The following is a 20,050-nucleotide window of genomic DNA, read 5'->3' on the forward strand; positions in this document are numbered from 1 at the left end:
GGGGGGCTGGGGGAGCCTGCTCGGCCGGCTCCGAGGGCCTGCTCGCCCCGCCCGTCCCCTGGGCCTCCCTGCGCCTAGAAACCTAAGTTTATATTTTGATGAGTAAAAGTTAGGATACTCTATGTGCCTTTACAAGCTGACAGAAATGTTTCATCTACACAGGCAATGTAATTCAATGCTTTCTTTACACTGCATGAGGTCATCTGAATACATTGTAGCAAAAGACCTCATAATATTTGATATGCGCCCACTGAGTTTTAATTTTATAAAGAAAAATTGACACGAAATCTCAGTAGTGACATTTCTATATTATTTATATTACAGAATATTTCTTGTTGTTTTCTTATATTTAAAAGTTGCCAATGAGATAATAACTTGATTGTATTCTCCTAAAAACAGATTTAGCATGTCTCAAAAATGAATTCAGTATTTATGATATACTTCACTCAAAGTTATATTTTTAAAAAAGATTAGATAACCCTTTAAGAGGCCTACATAATCATTAGGAATTTTTTAAAACGAAAGAGAAAGCATGCTGTACAACACTTAATTTTCTCCCAGAAGAATTTACTATTTTGTATCATCAACTGTATATCAATGATGGAAAGAATACTAGAAATGATAGGATATTAATTAAAAGAAGAGGCTTCTTTAAAAAAAATAGGGCACCAAATATTTCAGAAGACATTTGGGGCCTACCAATTGCTATCTGAATTTAAGTAAGCTACAGTCTTTCTTCTCAAATAAAACAAAGGTACTATTTTATAAAAAGTTGTGCCTAAGAAATTTGGCTTTGGAAAAGAGCACCATTCCCAGCATATTCCAACTAAGTTCTGTGACCTTCAGGCCCTGATTTTAGCCAGTTGGCAAAGTCAGATGAAAGATGAGCTAAGTGGACCAGGCTGAGTCTAGTCACCTGAGGTGGATTAACTAGTGGTCAACTTGTAAGACACAGCTGAACTGAGTCAGCATGGTTCTGAGTGTGGACGGCCCACCTGAGGACTGTTGCCTACAGCATAGAAGGAGAACTGAAGGAGAAGATTGTGTGCTGTTGATTCTCCTGGAGAAGCTTGTCGTGATGGCTTTCCTGATATGAACTTGGCTGTTCTCATCACTGGAGGAGCTCAGGACCTCACTGTCACTGAGGACGGCTGGAGTTCTTTTCAGGGGAGCTCTAGTTCTTACCTTGAGCATCGCTTCCTGGCTCCAGTGAAGATCCCTTAGCCTGCTGGCACAGATCTTTCACCCTGCTGGCACAGACTTTCTAGCTTCCACCACTGACCTTGGGGCCTTTCCAGTGCAGATCCTTGATATAAACTTGCATGAGACATTGTCGGGGGCTCTAGGCCTCCAACTGGACTTGTGGGGGGACATTGCCATGGGCTCTAGGTCTTCAGTTGGACTCATACAGGACACTGCCATGGGACCCAGGCCCTCAGCTAGATTTTTTTGGGTCTCTAGGTATGTGGACAGATCTCCTGCACTCTTTTACACTTGACTGTTTGGGTGAATATTATAAAATAATCTTATAAATTATGTGTCCTGCATTAAATTGTTTCCCTTGCAAACCCTGACTACAACCTCACCTTTCCAGGCCATCTGTGTTCATGGCTAGCATCTCAGCACAGTACACACATGTCCTGAGATGCACCATGACTAGTCCTTCCCACAGGAGCTTCCTACCAGGCCCTTTCTCCCCATTCACATCAGTCATCACGTAATTCCTCATGATCTGGATTCTTGTCCCCACAGGGTCTGGGTACATCCATAAGCTGGCCTCCTGTTTCTCACCTGTCCACTTCCACTAGGCTCTGTAAGAACTTAGAGCATGGCATCAACAAAATCCCTGATATTCTCAACCTCTTTTCTGAGCACTCTTTCCTCCTGCTTTAATTCAGTGTTTCTCAACTTTGGCTGTACTTTAGAATCACCTAGACAAATTTTCAAAATTCCCAATGGCCAGGCCTCATCAACTCATCTTCAAATTTCTGGGCTTCCGCAGGTTTAAAGCTACCTCATGATTCCACTGTGCAGCTAAGGGTGAAAACAACTAGGCTAACTAGGTGCAACTAGGCTGCAAGCCAGAGAGCATGCACTTCCGGGACTATTTCTCTCCCATAGCTCTGGCACCATTGGGTGTAGAGAGGAGATAGTTTGCTCCTCCATGCCACCTCCAGAACACTCAAGCCCTCTTCCCCCAAAATCTGGCTTTCCCAATCTCCAGTAGTTTCTCAAACATACAAGAACCTCTTGCATGTCTGTTTCTTTGAATTTGGTTTATACTCTACAGTGAAGCTCTGTATCCCTCACCCATCTAAAAGGAAAGATTCTCCTGTCTCATTTCACTGGGCATCTCACCCATTTCGTGAACTTCCCCAGTCCCTCTAAGCTGGAAGGTATATGACACTTCTTCCACAGTGCTTTCACCCTCTTGTGGTACTTTAGTTCTCACTGCATTGTTAGCGAGAAGCACTTGCTACTACAAGGTGAACAACTAGTGCTACAAATAGGAAAATTTTGAGCACATGAGTTTAGAGGAAGCCCCAATTTGTCAAAGGTGGTGCTACTATAAAACTTAAAATACTTTGCACCTCTGAATTATTTTCTTTATTAAATATAATTACACTAAAGCCATGGCTCTGTCACAACTGCTATAGAAATCTGGCATGAGATCAAAGCTATTAAAGGAAGTTAGCTATGGAAGTACCAAAGAGTCACTTGCTAGAGAACTGACCTGCAAGGCAAGCACAAACTCGGTAGACAGCATTTTACTCAATTTATATGCACACAGGAAGCTAATAAGTTTAATTCTCGCTTTACCACTGCTCCATTTGAAACAGTTCATTCTAACTGCTTTTTGGTTTTTTTATGTAATGAATCAGTCTTTTTTTAAATCACCGCTTCTGACCTGAGTCAAAAGACCATGGCCTGGTTTCTAGTCTTTCCACAGGAAAATATGGAATCTGAATCATTTGAATTTTTCAGATGTTCATTTGGCCCTTCTTGAACTTACCTACACTATGAAAAACAAAATATCTAGTTTTTAAAATTTATTCCTTTTCCTAACTTTGGGGCTCCATTTGTATAACTTAATCCAGATGTTCATATCATAGCAGTGTTTGGTATAGCCAGCTAAAATGCATTTTATGCTGAAAACCTATACCTCATCTCTCTCACTTGATAAAATTATACACACTTTGTTGTATGTAGATATATATGTGAATGTACAAGCTCATTTGTCTGACATAGGGTACTTAGAACTTGAAAACATATCACTATTGACTGGCCACATAGTTTTTAAAATAGTATTCCTTTGTAGGGAACATTTTCTTGTTTATTACAACCTAATCTTTTCCATTTATCAAGTTAAATAACATGAAATTTTTAAATCCAAAAATACCCACAAACTCGATTTTAATCTCCTCCAGATCTACTAATAAGTGTAATGACTTTAACTGCCCCAGACTTTCTGGTTTCTCCCTAGGGCTGCTGGTGATGGTACTGCAATCTAAGCCCCATTAAAGATGTCTCTGTAGATACAGACACATGTATATTCAGAAGGGTGATGGTCCATATACAGCAAGGAACATTTTTTAAAAAAACAGAGTAAAAGAAAAACCAGAGTGTTGAAGTGCTCTGTAATCAAATTTGCTGTGAGATGGTAAAGGTAACCTCGTGAGAAAATAAGCAAGAAAGAACAGAAAAGCAAGGAAGGAAATGCGACAATTTGAAATGCCAAGCTAATGTAGAGTAAACTTTCATCTTCAACTTTTCTAGAGAAACTATCAGTATAACATAAAATTTAACTCTAATCACATGATGTAGAAATGAGTTGACAGATAAGACTGAATTAGAATATTCTTAGCAATACCTTTAGGCTGATATACTAATAGAGTTTCCAAACCACTAAGCCCTCACAATATTAGTAGGTATTTTATAAATAAAAACATGAATGGTCATACAAGCTACAAAATTGCCAGGATTACAATAATGACCAGGTTTCCTTTTGTTTTGCTGTAGGGCAGCCTTTAAAGGACTCATACAAAGTATAAATCTCTCAGAGAGGGCAAAGGCCAGGAGGCCACAAATTTGTCTAACTCCAGGACCCTACTAACATCTCCCAGAAACTGTTTCATCATAAGAAGTTTGGGAAAGACTGGTATTTCATACAGATGGTTAGTATGATTCTCCTAGAGTCAGTATTAGGAATTTTCCATGGCTCAGAGACTAAATATAACCACATGTTTACTATCCAGGACTCCATATATGTGCCCCAGTTAGAAAGGACAAAAGGGAAAAATAAGAAGAGGAAAAGGGCCTAGTGGTTTTCTGCCTACATGTCCTACACACCTGTTCCTGTAGTATGAAATCTCCATAGTTAGGCAGCGAGCTGGAGGCTTGGACTGAGTACTGGGCTCAGTGTTTACAATGTGCTAGGAAATCTGGTAGACAAAGAGACAGACTCATTCATTAACAGTGACTTGAGAATCCCCAGTCTCCCTGTCAGATCCTCAGTCACTAAAGCCCCAAAGCAAGCAGGAAGCCCACCTCAAGCAGCTCAGATGAGGACTGCTGATAGCAGCAGCACATTTCAGACTAGGAAGTACCTATTGTCATTTGTGCAATAGGGGAAAGAAAGATAAGGAGGTTGGTTACAAAAGCCCTTTGGGACCGGTCTTCCGCACATTTATCCAGGTGGCTCTCAAGCCAAGGCTTGAAACTAGCAGCTGGCAGATAAGCTCCTGCAATGCCTGCTAATTTTGTCATCAGCAAGGCCAAGTTTGCTGTCATTACAAACCAGGGGCTTCAATGCACCTAGGTCCTTTTAGGTCAGTGATGGTGAACCTGTTAGACACAAGTGTCCAAACTGCAACCCAAAACCTACTTATTTATCACAAGGTGCCAACACTGCAATTAAACCTGAATAGTGAGGTTTTAGTTTAGAAAAAATAACTCATAGATTAACACCTTCTGTCTTAAAATAAAGACAAAACCATGCATGCCACAGGTTTGCCACCACTGATCTAGGTGCTTTCACATGGTTAATAGCTCATTTACAAATGCAGTGGATCTTCTCTATTGTGTAGATATTGACACTTAGATTCCAGTGATGGGGAGAGGAGAAGCCTAAAGACTGTGGTTAGGAAGCTTAATCCTACTTTTCACTAGCTATGCCACCTTGGGGACTAGCTTAACCCCTGTATGTTCCAATTTCCTTCTCTGTAAGAAAAGGATAATATTAGTACCTACTTCGTAATGTTTTTTGAAGATTAAATTATGCACTGATTGTCCAGTGTACTGCAGACTCACAATTAACATAACTACTAATCTTGAATGAGCAGAAATTATAACCAAGGAAAGGCTCAGGGTGGAACTAAGTTTTGGCATTAGAAAAACAGAAGGGACTCAATAATCATTTATTAAATGATCACTATCTCTTAAAGCCAATGCTGGATTTTGGAAAAGGAGTTCTCACTTGCATATATGCAGGTCAAGAAGAACTGAGCTATTCAGTACCCTTCGAACTGAAGTAGGAAGCCACACCTCATGGTATCTGCATCTCATGGTTCAGTGGGTGCTAAAGACCATCCAACTGTCTCACAGAGGGACAAGCAAACACTAAAAGTGGCTTCACTGACTTGCTCCTGAGGTGCACCATATGGAAAGGCATCACTCTGAACCACTCAGAACAATGAAGCAGACATTGCAACTGTCTGTAGAGAGATTCCCCTACATTTTCTACTGAAAGCTTCTTCAGCAACAATTAAAGAAATTGAAGTTCTGTAGCACTGTATACCACACTCCCCACATTTTCTGCTTCTCACATAGTAGCACATAAGGCAAAATTAGTTTACACATGAAACAGATTTTAGTGACACGTTCCCACTCTTGCTGTTTCTGCTTATCAACAAACACCACCCTAAAGAAAGCACCATGGGCTCAGCCCACAATACTATCCCCATACTGACAACCATTTAACTTTTCGTTTCTTTGGAACCAACACAGCTCCTAAAATACTAGTGAAAATGTAGTCACCCAGACTGCATGTACTACATATAACCATGTCCCTCCTCCCAACTGCACAGACACCCTTGCTTTTCCTCTCTCTGTATGAACACTACACACAGTGGGGTGCAATGGCACACACTTGTAATCCTACTACTCAGAGTTTAAGCCAAAAGATCTCAAGTTTGAGCCCAGCCTTGGTAACTTAGCAAGATCCTTGTCTTAGTTAATTTTCTTATTGCTAAGACAAAATACCTGACACCCAAAGTTAAGGGCGAAAAGGTTTACTTAACTTACATTTTGTAGAGGTTTCAGACCATAATCGGCTGGTTCCACGGCAGGGTAGTGTTGCAGAGAACAGTTCATGGTAGGCAGAAGGCAGCAAAGCAAACAGGGATGACCATAGCTCTTTCTTTCCCTCATATTTCATCCAGGCTATTTATGGTGGGTAGCACTCACACACTTTAATCCTCGTGCCCTTGAGCCTAGCACTGCACCATGAATCAACCCCAGCATGACACACTCTAGTTCCAGCCACCTCTGAAAAAGCCCCACCTATGGCCACATGAGGCTATGGGGGGACATCTACACAAGTCATAACACTACATCTAAAAAATCTTAGAAATCTCACAAACCAGATCTGTGCTGACAAGCCCTTGCAAGTGGTAATGCAGCTAGCCTACCAAACAGCACACAAAAATCCAATCCATTTCCTACCTGTGATGGGCAAGGTCTCGGAGGAAGCGCAGGTGGTGGAGGCAACAATCCTGACTTAGTAGCTGAAAAGAAAGACACATACTGTTAAAGACTACCCCCCAGGAAAGGACACAGAACAAAAACAAAACTCTCTACTCAAGTAGGAACAGCAATGGGAGTTGCATTTAACATATTTTTAAAAATCTTTCTAAAAGCTAATTTTTTAAGTGCATGTTCTTTCTAATCCCTGTTTTATCTTCACTCTACTCAAACCCAAGTATTTACATAGGCTGCCATGATTAACATAAGGTAAAATGCTAAGGAAAAGATACCTTTGGATTAAAGGAGTAGAACTCAGCATGAGAAAGGCAGTCAACTCAATATTTTGATGTTAATTATTTAGTTTCAAATAATCTCAGTCAAAAGTCAGAGTCTTCTTTGTCTTATCACTCACTGTTCCTGGCTCTCACCATTCCTGAGGATGAGCTCAGGGCGCAGGCTGCTAAAAGGCAAGGAAGGAGCCACAACCCAAAGGCCGCAGCTCCGGGGCCTATGAGCACTCCTGCAGATGGGCCGCCAGCAGTAGAGGAGGCTGAAAGTAACCGACTGAAATGACATCTTTATTTCAAAGATCTCAATCTTTTTCTCCCTGGTCATTATTATCAGGGATGACTAATTTCTCTTTCTGAAACAGTCTGGTCACATTTGAAAGATCTTTTGAAGGAAGGCTGCATCTAACATTTTGTTGTGAGATACAGACAATATTTGAGTTAAGCCAAGAATATCTGAATTATAGTTTTACAATAAAAATAAACAGGTGCTACAGAAGTATAAATAAAATCCATCCATAATCACAAACAAGAAATTGGATTACACCCTGCCAAGTTAAACCACGTTCTTTATAAACTCCTTAGAAAAACAGCATGTCTACTGCAGTCTATTCACAAAACTGTAATATATGTGCTAATATTTGGACAATTTTCTGTGCCTTAAAAAATAAGTAACAACAATATACCACGAACAGCAAAGTTATTGCAAATCATTACTGGTCTGCCCTAGCTGGATTAGACAAGCTGATTAGCATTTTCCACAAATGTAACTCAGAGTAATGCCACAGAGATGTTCACTCCGAGCCAGAGTACGGATATAACACAACCATATGGGCCTGTCCATGATTTTTTTCCAGTCTGTCTTTTGTTAACATTTATGAAATACATCAGTGGGTCAACACTTCACAGGTTCAACAGCCATCAATAAAGCACGTAGCAGAAGAGAATACTGAAATGCTTCAGGAATTATCCATTGCTAGGCTCCTACTCTATAGGTCCTTACAGAATGAGCCTTTAAGTTACCAGTTACTTTAACAACAAAACAAAACAAGCAAGCAAAATCTGAGCATGCTTCTAAGGGAAAGGCCAAACAATTGGGCCAGAGTAACATGTGTATTAAAACAATCCTTACTCAAGAAATGATGAGCCATGTAATTAAATGGATTTTTGCTTCAAGATGGATCCAATTTACTCACCCATTTGAAACAAACAAAAACAAATAGGAAAACAACAGCCTTCAAGATACTAGAAGAAAATACATACAAAAGGGCTATAAAACACCAGAAAATCAGAGAACAGAGACAGTGGAGAGATGAAATAAAGGAGAAGTTGGTAACGATCTCTGCTCACTACCTTGAGAATTGCTAGAAGACCTAGGTTCAGGTCTAATCAGGCCCCTTCTTTATTAAACTATTATTTGATTTTTAAAAAGGAAAAATATATAATTTTTGAAAAAAATTGTGGGTCTATCTCTGAATATACTTACGGATAAAATTATATCACCTCCAAACACCATTTATTGGGTTCATTAGAAATTGTCCCAAATGTGAAGTAAAAATGAAGTGAAAGATTGAGACCATCTAAAATGCAATCCAGCCTCAGGTTCTTACAACTAAGCAAAATAGTGTCACAGGTGTGTGTGCATTGTTCATTCTAAATCTTTTACAAGTTGGTACTGGTTATTTTAGTCGTTAAACTCATAAAGGATGGGGGAGCCAAAAATATAAATAGTAACAACAATTTTGTTTCTTCTTTTCAGTAATTTTACCATATTTTCCGGTCTTATATACCTACCTAGAACATCTGCTATGAAGTTGAATTAAAATGGTGACAACGGATATGTTTGTCTTCTATTCATCACAAAGGGCAACATTTACTAGTTCACCATAAACTATGATATTTGATATAGGTTTACTGTAATATCCTCTGATTATGAAATTTCCCTACTTATTTTGAGATTTTTCAGGATAATTTGGTGCTAAATTGAAAAGAAAGCTACAACTCTATCCACTGAGATGATGGTATGATTTTTCCTTGTAATTTGTTCATATGGTAAATTACATTATGGATTTTCTAACATTAAAGCATCCTTGAAGATCTGTGATAGCCTTAACTTGGTAAAAATTTTATATCTGCTGCATTTAGTTAGCTGTTATCTTGTTTCGGGTTTTTGCAACTATATTCATGAGCAACACTGACAGTCATGGTTTTCCTTTCTCAGCTAGTCTTCACTTATGCTTCACTCAGCTAGAAAACATTCCCCTTATTTATATTTTGGAATAGGTTGTACACGACTGGAAATTTTAACCAGGCATGGTGGTGCACACCTGTAATTCCAGCACTCAGGAGGCTGAGGCAAGAGGATTGCTGTGAGTTCAATGCCAGCCTGGACTCCATAGTGAGTTCAAGCCCAGCTTAAACTACATAGTGACACTCAGTCTCAAAAAAAAACTCACAAAAAAGTTTTGAAAATTTTCTCAAATACATAAAAACTTGCTAATAAAGCCACCTGACCTAAAACCTTCTTTAAACAATATTTTTAAATGATCCCATTTCTTTGTTATAGGATCATTCAGATTCTTAAATCGATTCTGATAAATGGTATTTCTCTAGATATTTTTTCACTTTGTCTAAATGTCCAATTTACTGGTATGACAGTTTACCTATCCAGTTACAATCACCTTCTGTCTGCATGTGTATTCATCCTTTTCCACGACTCAGGGCGTTTATGTCATCAGGCTAGCTTTCCTTCATTAATCTCACTTGGCATGTGTCACTGTATTGCTTTCTTCAAAAAATCAATTTTTTAACTCTTTGAAACTTTTGTATTATATGCTCACTTTCTGATTCATCTCTTTCCATCTATGTTATTTGGGTTTGTCTTGTTATTCTTTTCCTACCTTAAACTGGTTGCTTAGTTCATTTGTTTCTAGATTTTTCTTTCTTTTTTCATACTGGAGTTTGCACCCACAGCCTTCACACTGAGCTACATTCTCACTATGTAGTTCAGGCTGGTCTCGAACTCATGGCAATCCTCCTGCCTCAGCCTCCCAAGTACTCAGATTACAGGTGTGTGCCACCACATCCAGCAGCCACCCACCATTTTTGACAAACACTTATTTGCTAAATTGCCTATGCTAGGCTCGAACTTGCTATCTTCCTGCCTTAGCTTCCCACAGTGCTAGGGTTACAGGTGTGTGCCACCATGCCCAGCTTCTATCTTTCTGTTTCTTTTTTGATTTTTATTAGTACATGTTTGCAGCACATAATGTCTGCACCCCTACAGGGACTTGGTACACATTTCCATTTTTTCCACTGCACTCCACCACCCCTTTTATTTTTCCAGCATCAAATTCATTTATTTATCTTATAAGGCCTTATAAAGTTAATTATCTTATATACAGATTGAAAACCAGGCTAATAGGCCAAAGAACATATAAAACATGTAAGGTAATTGTAGTAAATCAAGGTACGCTTTTATATACATTCTCTAGAATGGATTATAATACCTTTTTTTCTCTATTTCTTCCTATTATCTTTTATTTCATACTTTATATATACTGAGTTTTTATACATAAGAGAGACCATGCAATATTTAAGCTTATGTGTCTGAGTTACCTCACAAAACATTATGGTCATAAGGTGCATCCACTTTCTTACAAATGACACGTTTATCCTTTTTATGGCAGAGTAGTACTCCATTCAGTACAAATACATTTTTTTAAAAATGTTCTAATGTAAGCATTTAGGATGACAAATTTTATTCTACATACCTGTTTATTAAAATTTCTTTTTTTGGTATCAGAAATCGAACTCATGACCTCATGCTTGCCAGGCAGGCACTTGCCACTGATCTATATCCCTGGCCCTAAAATTTCATAAATATATATATATATATATATATGATACTATCATTTACTGCTTTAAAATTGCCTAATTTCCATTATGATTTCTTCTATGATTTACATTCTGTCCTAAGTGCATCCTTTTATGATTTTCTAAATTAAGGGTCTTCTGACAGCAAACTCAGTTACTGACAGTACTATTTTCTCTCAAAACACTGAAGACGCCATTTTGCTGTCTTCTGCCTCTGTTATTGCTATCAATCAAATCATTATTCTTAGTAACTTCTCTTCTCTCTGGTTGCTTTGAAGAGCTTCTCTGGTTTGGGTAGCCTGAAATATCAAGCTTCACCCTGTGTCTTCACATGCACTGCCTCATCTTCTGGTTCTTCACTGGAATTTCTCAACCACGGGATATCCCAATCAACTCTGGCCAATCTGCAGTATTTCTTTGAGTATTTTCTTTCTACTACTCACTTCTTCTTCAGGAGCTCTCTGTCTGTGCTATATTCTGCATCATTTTCTAACACTGATTGTCCAGTTAATCCAGTCTGATTTTCAATTAATTTTTTTCTAGAGTTCTACTTGGTCTTTGTCCAATTTTTCTTCATTTTTACTTAAAAAGTAAAGAAATGTGCCAGGTATGGTGGCACACACCTATAATTCCAGCACTCAGGAAGCTGAGGCAGGAGGATCATTGGAAGTTTGAGGCCAGCCTGGACTATACAGTGAGTTCAAGGCCAGCATGAACTAGCAAGACCCTGTCTCAAAATAAGTAAAGAAATGAACAGTGGATCCTATTTCCTACCCCTCAGGAGAAGGATATATCTTGACGTGATCCTCCAGGGTCCTGTTCTAGGTATCCCTCATACTGTTTAGGGAGTTCTGCAATCCTGCTCCTGTAGTGGTAATGCCTTACTCCTATTTCCCTGATAATTACAAATATAGTAAATGATCAACAATCAGAAGAGCTAGAGGATTACACTCCATCCTCATATTTTAAACAAGACTGATCAAAGGAATTTAGGAGCAGCCAGATCCTAAGATCTCCTCCCACATTCTGTAGAGTTTGGGCATGTTTACCACTCCAGTAAAAGGGTAGACATATTTTTTCTAGGCCTACGTGAAGCCATGGGGGGCCCACTGAAAACAGAGGGGTTCAGTAAATGTATGCATTCTGGATACTGAGACTTTTCCAGCCTTCTTCCCTTCTCCTCTCAGACAATTCCATCCAAAGATTGGAAGAATACTGTTCTGGTTGTCCCCCAAAGCCTCATACAGTCATAGGGCTTTTCTGGAGGTGGCTGAATCTAGAGTGTGTGATTGATTGATGGTGCAATGCTGGGATTAAGGGTGGGTGACTGGTGGATCCATCCACTGACTGGATTGGCACCGCCCTAATCTCAGTGGACCGCATACAATATAATGCACAGAAACAGGCTTGTCTCCTCTCTTCCTTGTTGCTTCTGCTGTCTTCTGCCACCATGAACTGTTTCTCCTCTGCAATGCCCCTCTGCCATGTGCCACTCTGCCTTCCTGCCAGCCAAGTATGAAGTGAAACCTCTACGAACTGAGCCAAATAAACCTTTCCCCCTTCAGCTTTGGGTGTCAGATATTTTGTCTCAGCAATAAGAGGAAAGTAACTAAGACGAACATATTCAAGGGAACCAAAAAAGCCAAGAAGAGAGATCTAAAGACACTGACACCAAGGGATCTCCAAAAAGATGGCCCCTCCAGATCATTCTACCATGAAACCCACATTTGGCGAATCCCATCCTTTTGTTCAGATATTCTAATCAGCTTTTTCTTTCCCATTCCTAAACTTAAGCATTAATTCCAGATATGACAGCAATATTCTAACCTAAGGTATATATCAATAAAAACGGTGTGGGGCGCAGTGGTGTGTACCTGTAATCCCAGCACTCGTACAAGGATAGCAGAGAGTTCAAGGCCAACCTGGGCTACATAGTGGGTTCAAGGCCAGCCTGAACTACATAGCAAGACCCTGTCTCAAAAAAATAAAATAAAATAAAAATGCAGAAGGCAAAGAAATAGACTAGACCTATACTAGAAGAAAACTTTAAAATGTATATTTGATCTAAGCTCCAAGGGCACAATCTATTAGCATGAAGTACTTACATAAAATGGATTACTATCAGAATTATAATTCAGTTTATTCCAGAAAAACCTGAATACTTACTCTGTACCAGGCACTAGGAAAAAAAAAACAGCAAAACGATCTACCCGTACGAAGCTTCTGTTCTCCAGAGAAGACAGACAATGGGGTGACAGTCAGAGATGAAACTTTAAATAGAGTTCTCAGGGAAAATCTATTTGATTTTTCAATAACAGATGCCATTTGAAAAGATGAGATAATAAACTGTTACTGACCAAAAGGAATACCCAGAAAATGAAAAAGAGAATTTAGAAATTAAAAATGTGATAGTAGAAAGAAAAAACTCAACAGAAAGCTTCAGAGATAATCTGAGGAAATTTTCCAGAAAGTAGGGTAATATCCAAGTAAAAGTTTCACAAGAGAGACAGAAAATAACAAAAGAAAATCAACTAAATGATTCAATGAAATGTCCCAGAAAAGAACAATTTGACTTTCTGAGTTAAAAGGGACCACTGAGTACCCAGGACATAGGAAGAAAACAGACAAATGACAAGGCATATTATCAAGACAATACTAGAGTTAGATTTTACAAGTTTTCAACAGAAATGGGAGAGCAGTACAGACCACATGTAAAGAATCAGAACCCCAAACAGTTCCCGATATCTTATATATGATTAGATACTAGAATTCTGAAGAAAACTTGTTTCTCACTCATAATTATATACCCAAACTAGCAGCCTCCATGAAGGCATAATTAAAGATACATAAGTATTTTCAGGATCTCAAACTAAGCTCCATGCATGCACTCTAAAGAAGCGACGAAAAGATATGCTACAGCATCCCGGTACCGGAGAAAAACCAAAAAAAAAAAAAAAAAGATGTGCTACAGCAAAATAAAAGAACAAACAGTGAAAGAGTAAGACACAGAATATAGGATAAAAGAAACCCATCATGGTTAAAAGAGGAAGAGAATCCTTGGACGACAATGTAGGGAGATTCCATGATGAAAATGATATACCAGACATTGAAGACAATGGATTCAGATTTCTTAGAATAGGCGGGGCTGGGGATGTAGCTGAGTGGCACAGCGCCTGCCTGACAAGCTTGAGGTTGTGAGTTTGATTCCCAGTACCAAAAAAAAAGGTAAAAGTGATACAATAGTTGATATATCCGAATTTCATAGAAAGAGCTCTACGAAAATGGGGCAGTCTGTGTTTAGATCAGGGCTAAGTACATTGAAAAACAACAAGTTGATTATTCACTCCAAGATAAAAACTTGTACAAGTAATGAAGGTAATTTACTTACATGAACATAATATATACACTAATATTAATGTAACCCAAATTATAATACAGTTATGCTGGTGGGATGAAGGAGTGAGGGAGGGAAGACAGATGATGACAGAAACTGATAAGTCAGTAAGTTATACAAAATGTTATATAGAAATATGAGGGAAGGGGCTGGGGATTTAGCTCAGCGGCAAAAGCGCCTGCCTGGCAAGTGCAAGGTTGTGAGTTCGGTTCCCGGTACCGGAGAAAAACCAAAAAAAAAAAAAAAAGAAAGAAAGAAAGAAAAAGAAATATGAGGGAACTACCAAAATGGCTAACGTTTAAAATCTTGCTGAAAAGAAAAGCAAGAAAAGTTTTGCAGCAGAGTATATTCTCTTAAGACTTGAAGGTATATCAATAGCCTTGGAGGAACTTCTTAGACTTGGTTTGTCCTCTCAGGCCAGCATGGGGCCCGGGCCTCCCCTGCACCATATCCGGGTATGAGTGATAGTTTTTCAGATTCTTCCCTTGCTTTTCAAAGTCACTTCCACTGACAGTCAAGAGAATGTGTTATGGTTTAGATCTGAAATGCTCCCCAAAGCCTCACATGCTCATAGGCAGAGCTTTTGAAGGTGACTGGAGTATAGGAGCTTACAGCTGACTTGCTGTTAGGACATGGGGTCTGGTCCCTGGGGTTGTAGCCTGGAAGGCATTTATCTCTTCCTGCTGTTTGCTTTACTCTTTCTCTGCTTCCCACCACCAAGCCACAAGCTGTTCCTCCTCTGCCATCTCCCTCCGCCATGCTGCCCTGTCTTGGGTGGCACCTCTACAAACTGAGCCAAAATAAACCCTTCCTCCTTTAAATTGTGGGTGTCAGATATTGTGTCTCAGCAATAAGAAAGTAATTAAGAAAGAGGAGAACATCAAGAGTACTCATTCCACTGGACTCTAGGACTGGGATATCAGTGAGAAATCTCAGTATTTGTCCACTCACACATGTGGTTTCCGCAGAAAGCTGGCAGAGTTGGAAGTATCCCCAGAGTCTCAAATTTTCCCTCAGCCACAACTCTAACAAATGACATACGTCTTTCCGTGTTTGGTGCTGCTGAAAAACTGCATCCATGTATTTATGACTCTCTGTTCACTTCCTTTAATGGCAGATATTAATCTATCCTCATCCTACCAAGTTTATATCTAATCCATCTTTTTGTCTTCCACAGCACCTAGACATATTGCCATCTATTGGAATTGATTGAATTTATTGAAAAATCTCATACTATTTTCAGTCCATTCTTGACTTCAAAATGGATTCAAATATTTTCTCCAGTATTCTCTTAGCCATCAAAAGAAAAGTACACCTTCACACAAAGTGAAACTGAAATTATACTGTAGCTGAATAATCTAGGACACACGTGCAAAAGATTACAACGTACCTGTTAATAGTAATGGCTGATTTTCTAGAAGGGAAACAAATGCTTTTTTCTACATAAAAGGTTAACGATACTCAGAAAGCAACTGCAGATTTACTCTTAAACCCTTATAATTAATAAAATGTGGCAGAAAACACCAGAAAGGCTTGGCTAAGGCAAAATTTTTCTAAGCACAAAACTTTGTAAAAATTTTTAAGTATAGGGGAAACACAATTCCCAAATCCGAAAAACCAAACTAGAAAGTTCAGGGGGGAAAAACTGCCATTTAATCCTAAATTCAGAAGACATGGTAATAATTCCCAGTATTTAAAATAATTTTTTAATTTTATTGAAAGACAATTTTATTATCAATTTTATTGATCCACTGGATCTCAGTTTCTTGGTATCTTCAGTCAAAATGCTAAACTCTACTATTTTTTATATCTTACATCATTATGCTTTGAAATTTCCAGGCAAAATATTATTCATAGATTACACTATTTACTAATTTCCTTCAGATTTTTACAAAGCCCCAAATCAATGACTAAATGAAAACATGTTCCAACTTACCAAGTGGATATAAAGCAGTAGATGCACCAATTGAAAGATTCAAAAACAGAAGAGTTGATTCTTTGGGGGAGAGAAACTTGGAAAAACTTCAGCTATGGGAGAAGACTTCTATCCCCCCTATGTAGGAATATTTTATGAAGAATATAAAAGCATTGAAATGCCAAAGGAAAAAAATACTCAAAGAATGGAAAATGTTAGAAGGAGCCTGCTAGTAAGATCCATACTTTCAAGTTTCAATCAAGTAGAGAATTAGCCATATGTAAAGTTCCAGGAATTTCATCAGTAAAGACCCTTCTTCTTCTTGGCAACTTCATAAAATAGCAGTTTCTTTGTAATAGAAGTTGTTTAATCTTCCTCTCCCTTCTAATCACAAAAGTATGCATGATCATACACCTACCCCTCATCGTCAGTCATTCACAGTGATGCATACATATGTCATAGACACTTATGTATTTCAATAACACCTGCCTTTACTCCCTGATCATCCCACCTATAAGCCCACTAAATTCTCTGTTGAGCAGAACAATTTTCTCAACAGTTAAAAGAAATGAACTTACACACATCATGTTCAAGAAGGGTAATATTAATGATTGAATTTGGAAAAGTAATGAGATTAAATTCAACTATTTAACTCCACAGATGAGAATATCAAAGCCTAGAAAAATAAAATGACATCACCAAAGTCACAAGGCCATTCGGGAGGAGTGATCAGTAATCGATTTTGAGCCTAAAGGACAAGCACTGATAAAGAGGAGAAACATGCAGTAACATGAGTGTTAAACAGCTAGACATGCTATCAACCACAAACTCGAGTAAATAATATGCTATTCCCTCTATCTAAAAATATGCCACTGTGGCAAATATTTAGTCATGTGATCACTTCTTCAGAAACTATGTATGATTTATCCACCTTAAAAAATGTTCAATGTAGTATTAGCTTAAGAATAAACATATATATCCACAGAACAGAATGGAGAGTCCAAAACTAAGTCCTTATATTTACAGGCAAGTGACTCTCAAAAACCTTCCAAGGCAGTTCAATAGGAAAATCACAGTATTTTTTGACAAATGGTGCCAAGAAAACTAGATATCTACATATAGAGATGAGCTTAAACACTTACCTCATACCTTACGCAAAATTAAACCAAAATATATTAGAGATCTGAATGTCAGGACTAAAATTATAAGACCTTTTAAAAAATGGAGGGGCTGGGGATTTAGCTCAGTGGCACAGTGCCTGCCTGGCAAGCACAACGTCGTGAGTTTGATTCCTGGTACCGGGGGAAAAAAAAAAATGGAGAAAGTCTTCAAACCCACGAGTTAAGTAAAGGTTTCTTAGATATGACACCAAAAACATGATCCAAAAAGGGAAAGATTGATAAATAGTACCTCATCAAATGCAAAACTTTTAGGTCGGGCATGGTGGTGCACACCTGTTATCCCAGGATTTAGGCAAGAGGATTGCTGAAAGATCAAGTCCAGCCTGAGCTACATACTTAGACCCTACTCAAAAAAACAAGCAAAAAAATTCAAAACTTCTGCACTTCAAAACATACCATTAAAAATATGACAAGTCATAGACTGAAAAACTATCAGCAAACCACGTGTCTAATAAAGGATTTATATGTATAACAGCAAAGAACTCCAGAATGCACAATTCAACAATAAGACAAACACCTATTTTTTATTTTTTTTGTTTTGTTTTGTTTTTTGTGGGTTTTTTTGTTTTTGTTTTTCTCTGGTACCGGGAACTGAACTCACGACCTTGCGCTTGCCAGGCAGGCGCTTTTGCCGCTGAGCTAAATCCCCAGCCCCAAACACCTATTTTTTAGATGGGCAAATAAACAGACATCTAAACTAAGAAAATATGAGTCATTAATAAGCATATGAAAAGTTTAACATCATTAAACTTTTCATGGAACAGACTAAAAGATGCTGTGAGCTGCAAGGAGAAGGCAGGATTCTGCTGCCATATGATTTCTTTGACAGGCAATAGCTGGTGAGTGACTCCAGTCAAGTGCCCATCATACTGCCTAGAAAGAGTGCTTGGCTGGATGCCATTCTGGGGGAAAGTTGACTATTTGAACCCAGCACTCAGAGCAGCCACTGGACAGCTTCTCTTCAGGGCTCCCACTGTTATGTTCCCATAGTGACTGGGTGAAAGACAACCACAGGAGAGGGCCATGGTCAAGGAGGGGTTTGAGCTAAAGGGCAAAGGCTCTGCTCCCACAGGCAAAAGCCAGGCTCAGCCTGAACTGCTCTGGATTTGAAAGTCACGTGCCCTTGCCCTAATCCTATTGCCTGCTGGTAACTGCATCCAGCATGGATCTGGAGTCTAGCTGCCTTTTTTATCTACTAGCATGAGCAGGGACACACTTTGACTTGGACACTGCATGAAAACTGTAGCTCCTATAAGAAAACCACATGTCCAAAAGCACAGATAAATTTCTTTGGAGGATGCTTTTATTTTTGTTTGGTTTGGTTAGCATTCTCTGGGTTTTGGTTTTTGTGAGTATGTGTATTGTTTTTAGTATTTTGCTTTTATTTTTTCTATTTTCTTTTCCTCTCTTGTTCTTCACCACTTTATTAGAGCTTGAGAAACTTTCCTTTCTCCTTCCTTGCTTCTTATCTGTTTTCCTTACTACTTTTGTATTTATTTTTTTCTCTTCTCCCTTTTACTTTTCCTACCTTTAATTTTTTTCTCTTATTTTTACTCTCTATATAATTTCTTTCTTTTTTCTCCCCCTTTTTATCTTCTATTTCTTGTAAGTTTTTTCTCTTAGTTTTACCTAATTCTACAAACACACTTCTACTCCCGAATAGGATCTTTGTAATATTTCTCTCTCCTCATTCTCCTAACATAATGTGTAAGGTTTCAAAGTTTTTCTCCTGCATTCCCCTGTTCCCAAACTCTATATCTATAATAGTATAACCACAAAGCCTTATGAATCTTTTGATAGTTAACTTTGTAAAATTACATTAAATTCTTTCCTACCATTAGCAGAAATATAGCTGTTGCATTTGACACATATTAACTGTAAGTCAAGACCTGGACTGTCTTAATGTTTACACCATAATTGTAGATTTCCTTTCTAGGGTTAAGGGTGGTACATAATTGATTCTTATGGTATATTAATATCAAATTTGTCATGGACAATAATACTGTAGCTGATTCACTTGATATTACTAGGATTGCTGTTTCTCTATAAGCCAATTCTAATATTACCCTTGTGACATTAACAATACCATTCCCAGAGAACTCAATTATTGGACTAATTACACTGCCTCTGCCCCTCTCAAACTAACCAAGATGGTTTGATTCTAGGGCTGAGGCAAAGGACTATAGCTAACCATGTCCAAGGTACATCACCGAAAAGCAACTACAGAGATCTCTATACTAGTAACCAAGTCTTTACACCATAAGTGCCCACAAACCTGAGCACAAAACAAAACAAACAAATAAAAGAATAAAAACAAGGCAAAAAGGAGGACAGGGCAAAAATATGCCTCCCCAAACTCCTGATTCTTTCAAAGCCAATGCAGGGGGCAGTGAAGAGAGAATATCAGAGGCCCCATACCCAAATTACTAAAAAGCATACCAGAGGTGGTTAGAAAATAGATCAAAGAGGTACTCAGTGGGATTACAGAAGATATAACCAAACATATAATGGAAGTAATAACCAAAATGCTCTAATAGCTTTCAGAAGACACTAATAAAAAGCTAGATAAGCTAAATAAAATGATACAAAACATGAACAACCAGTTCAGTAAAGAATTAGAGGTCAGGGGCTGGGGATTTAGCTCAGCGGCAAA

At 38.4% G+C, this 20,050-nt stretch overlaps 1 protein-coding gene across 1 annotated transcript in view; it reads right to left on the bottom strand.

Moving 5' to 3' along the window:
• Reps2 (RALBP1 associated Eps domain containing 2) overlaps positions 1-20,050 on the bottom strand; it is a gene marked incomplete at its 5' end in the record, with an annotated part of 227,287 nt that overhangs the window by 55,837 nt on the left and 151,400 nt on the right. Inside the window, 1 exon segment of the mRNA XM_005409136.2 lies at positions 6,724-6,785. Coding sequence (XP_005409193.1) covers positions 6,724-6,785 — 62 coding nt within the window.

The sequence above is a fragment of the Chinchilla lanigera genome, unplaced genomic scaffold, assembly GCF_000276665.1.
Source record: "Chinchilla lanigera isolate Chin_1 unplaced genomic scaffold, ChiLan1.0 scaffold00118, whole genome shotgun sequence".
Classification (NCBI taxonomy): Eukaryota; Metazoa; Chordata; class Mammalia; order Rodentia; family Chinchillidae; genus Chinchilla; species Chinchilla lanigera.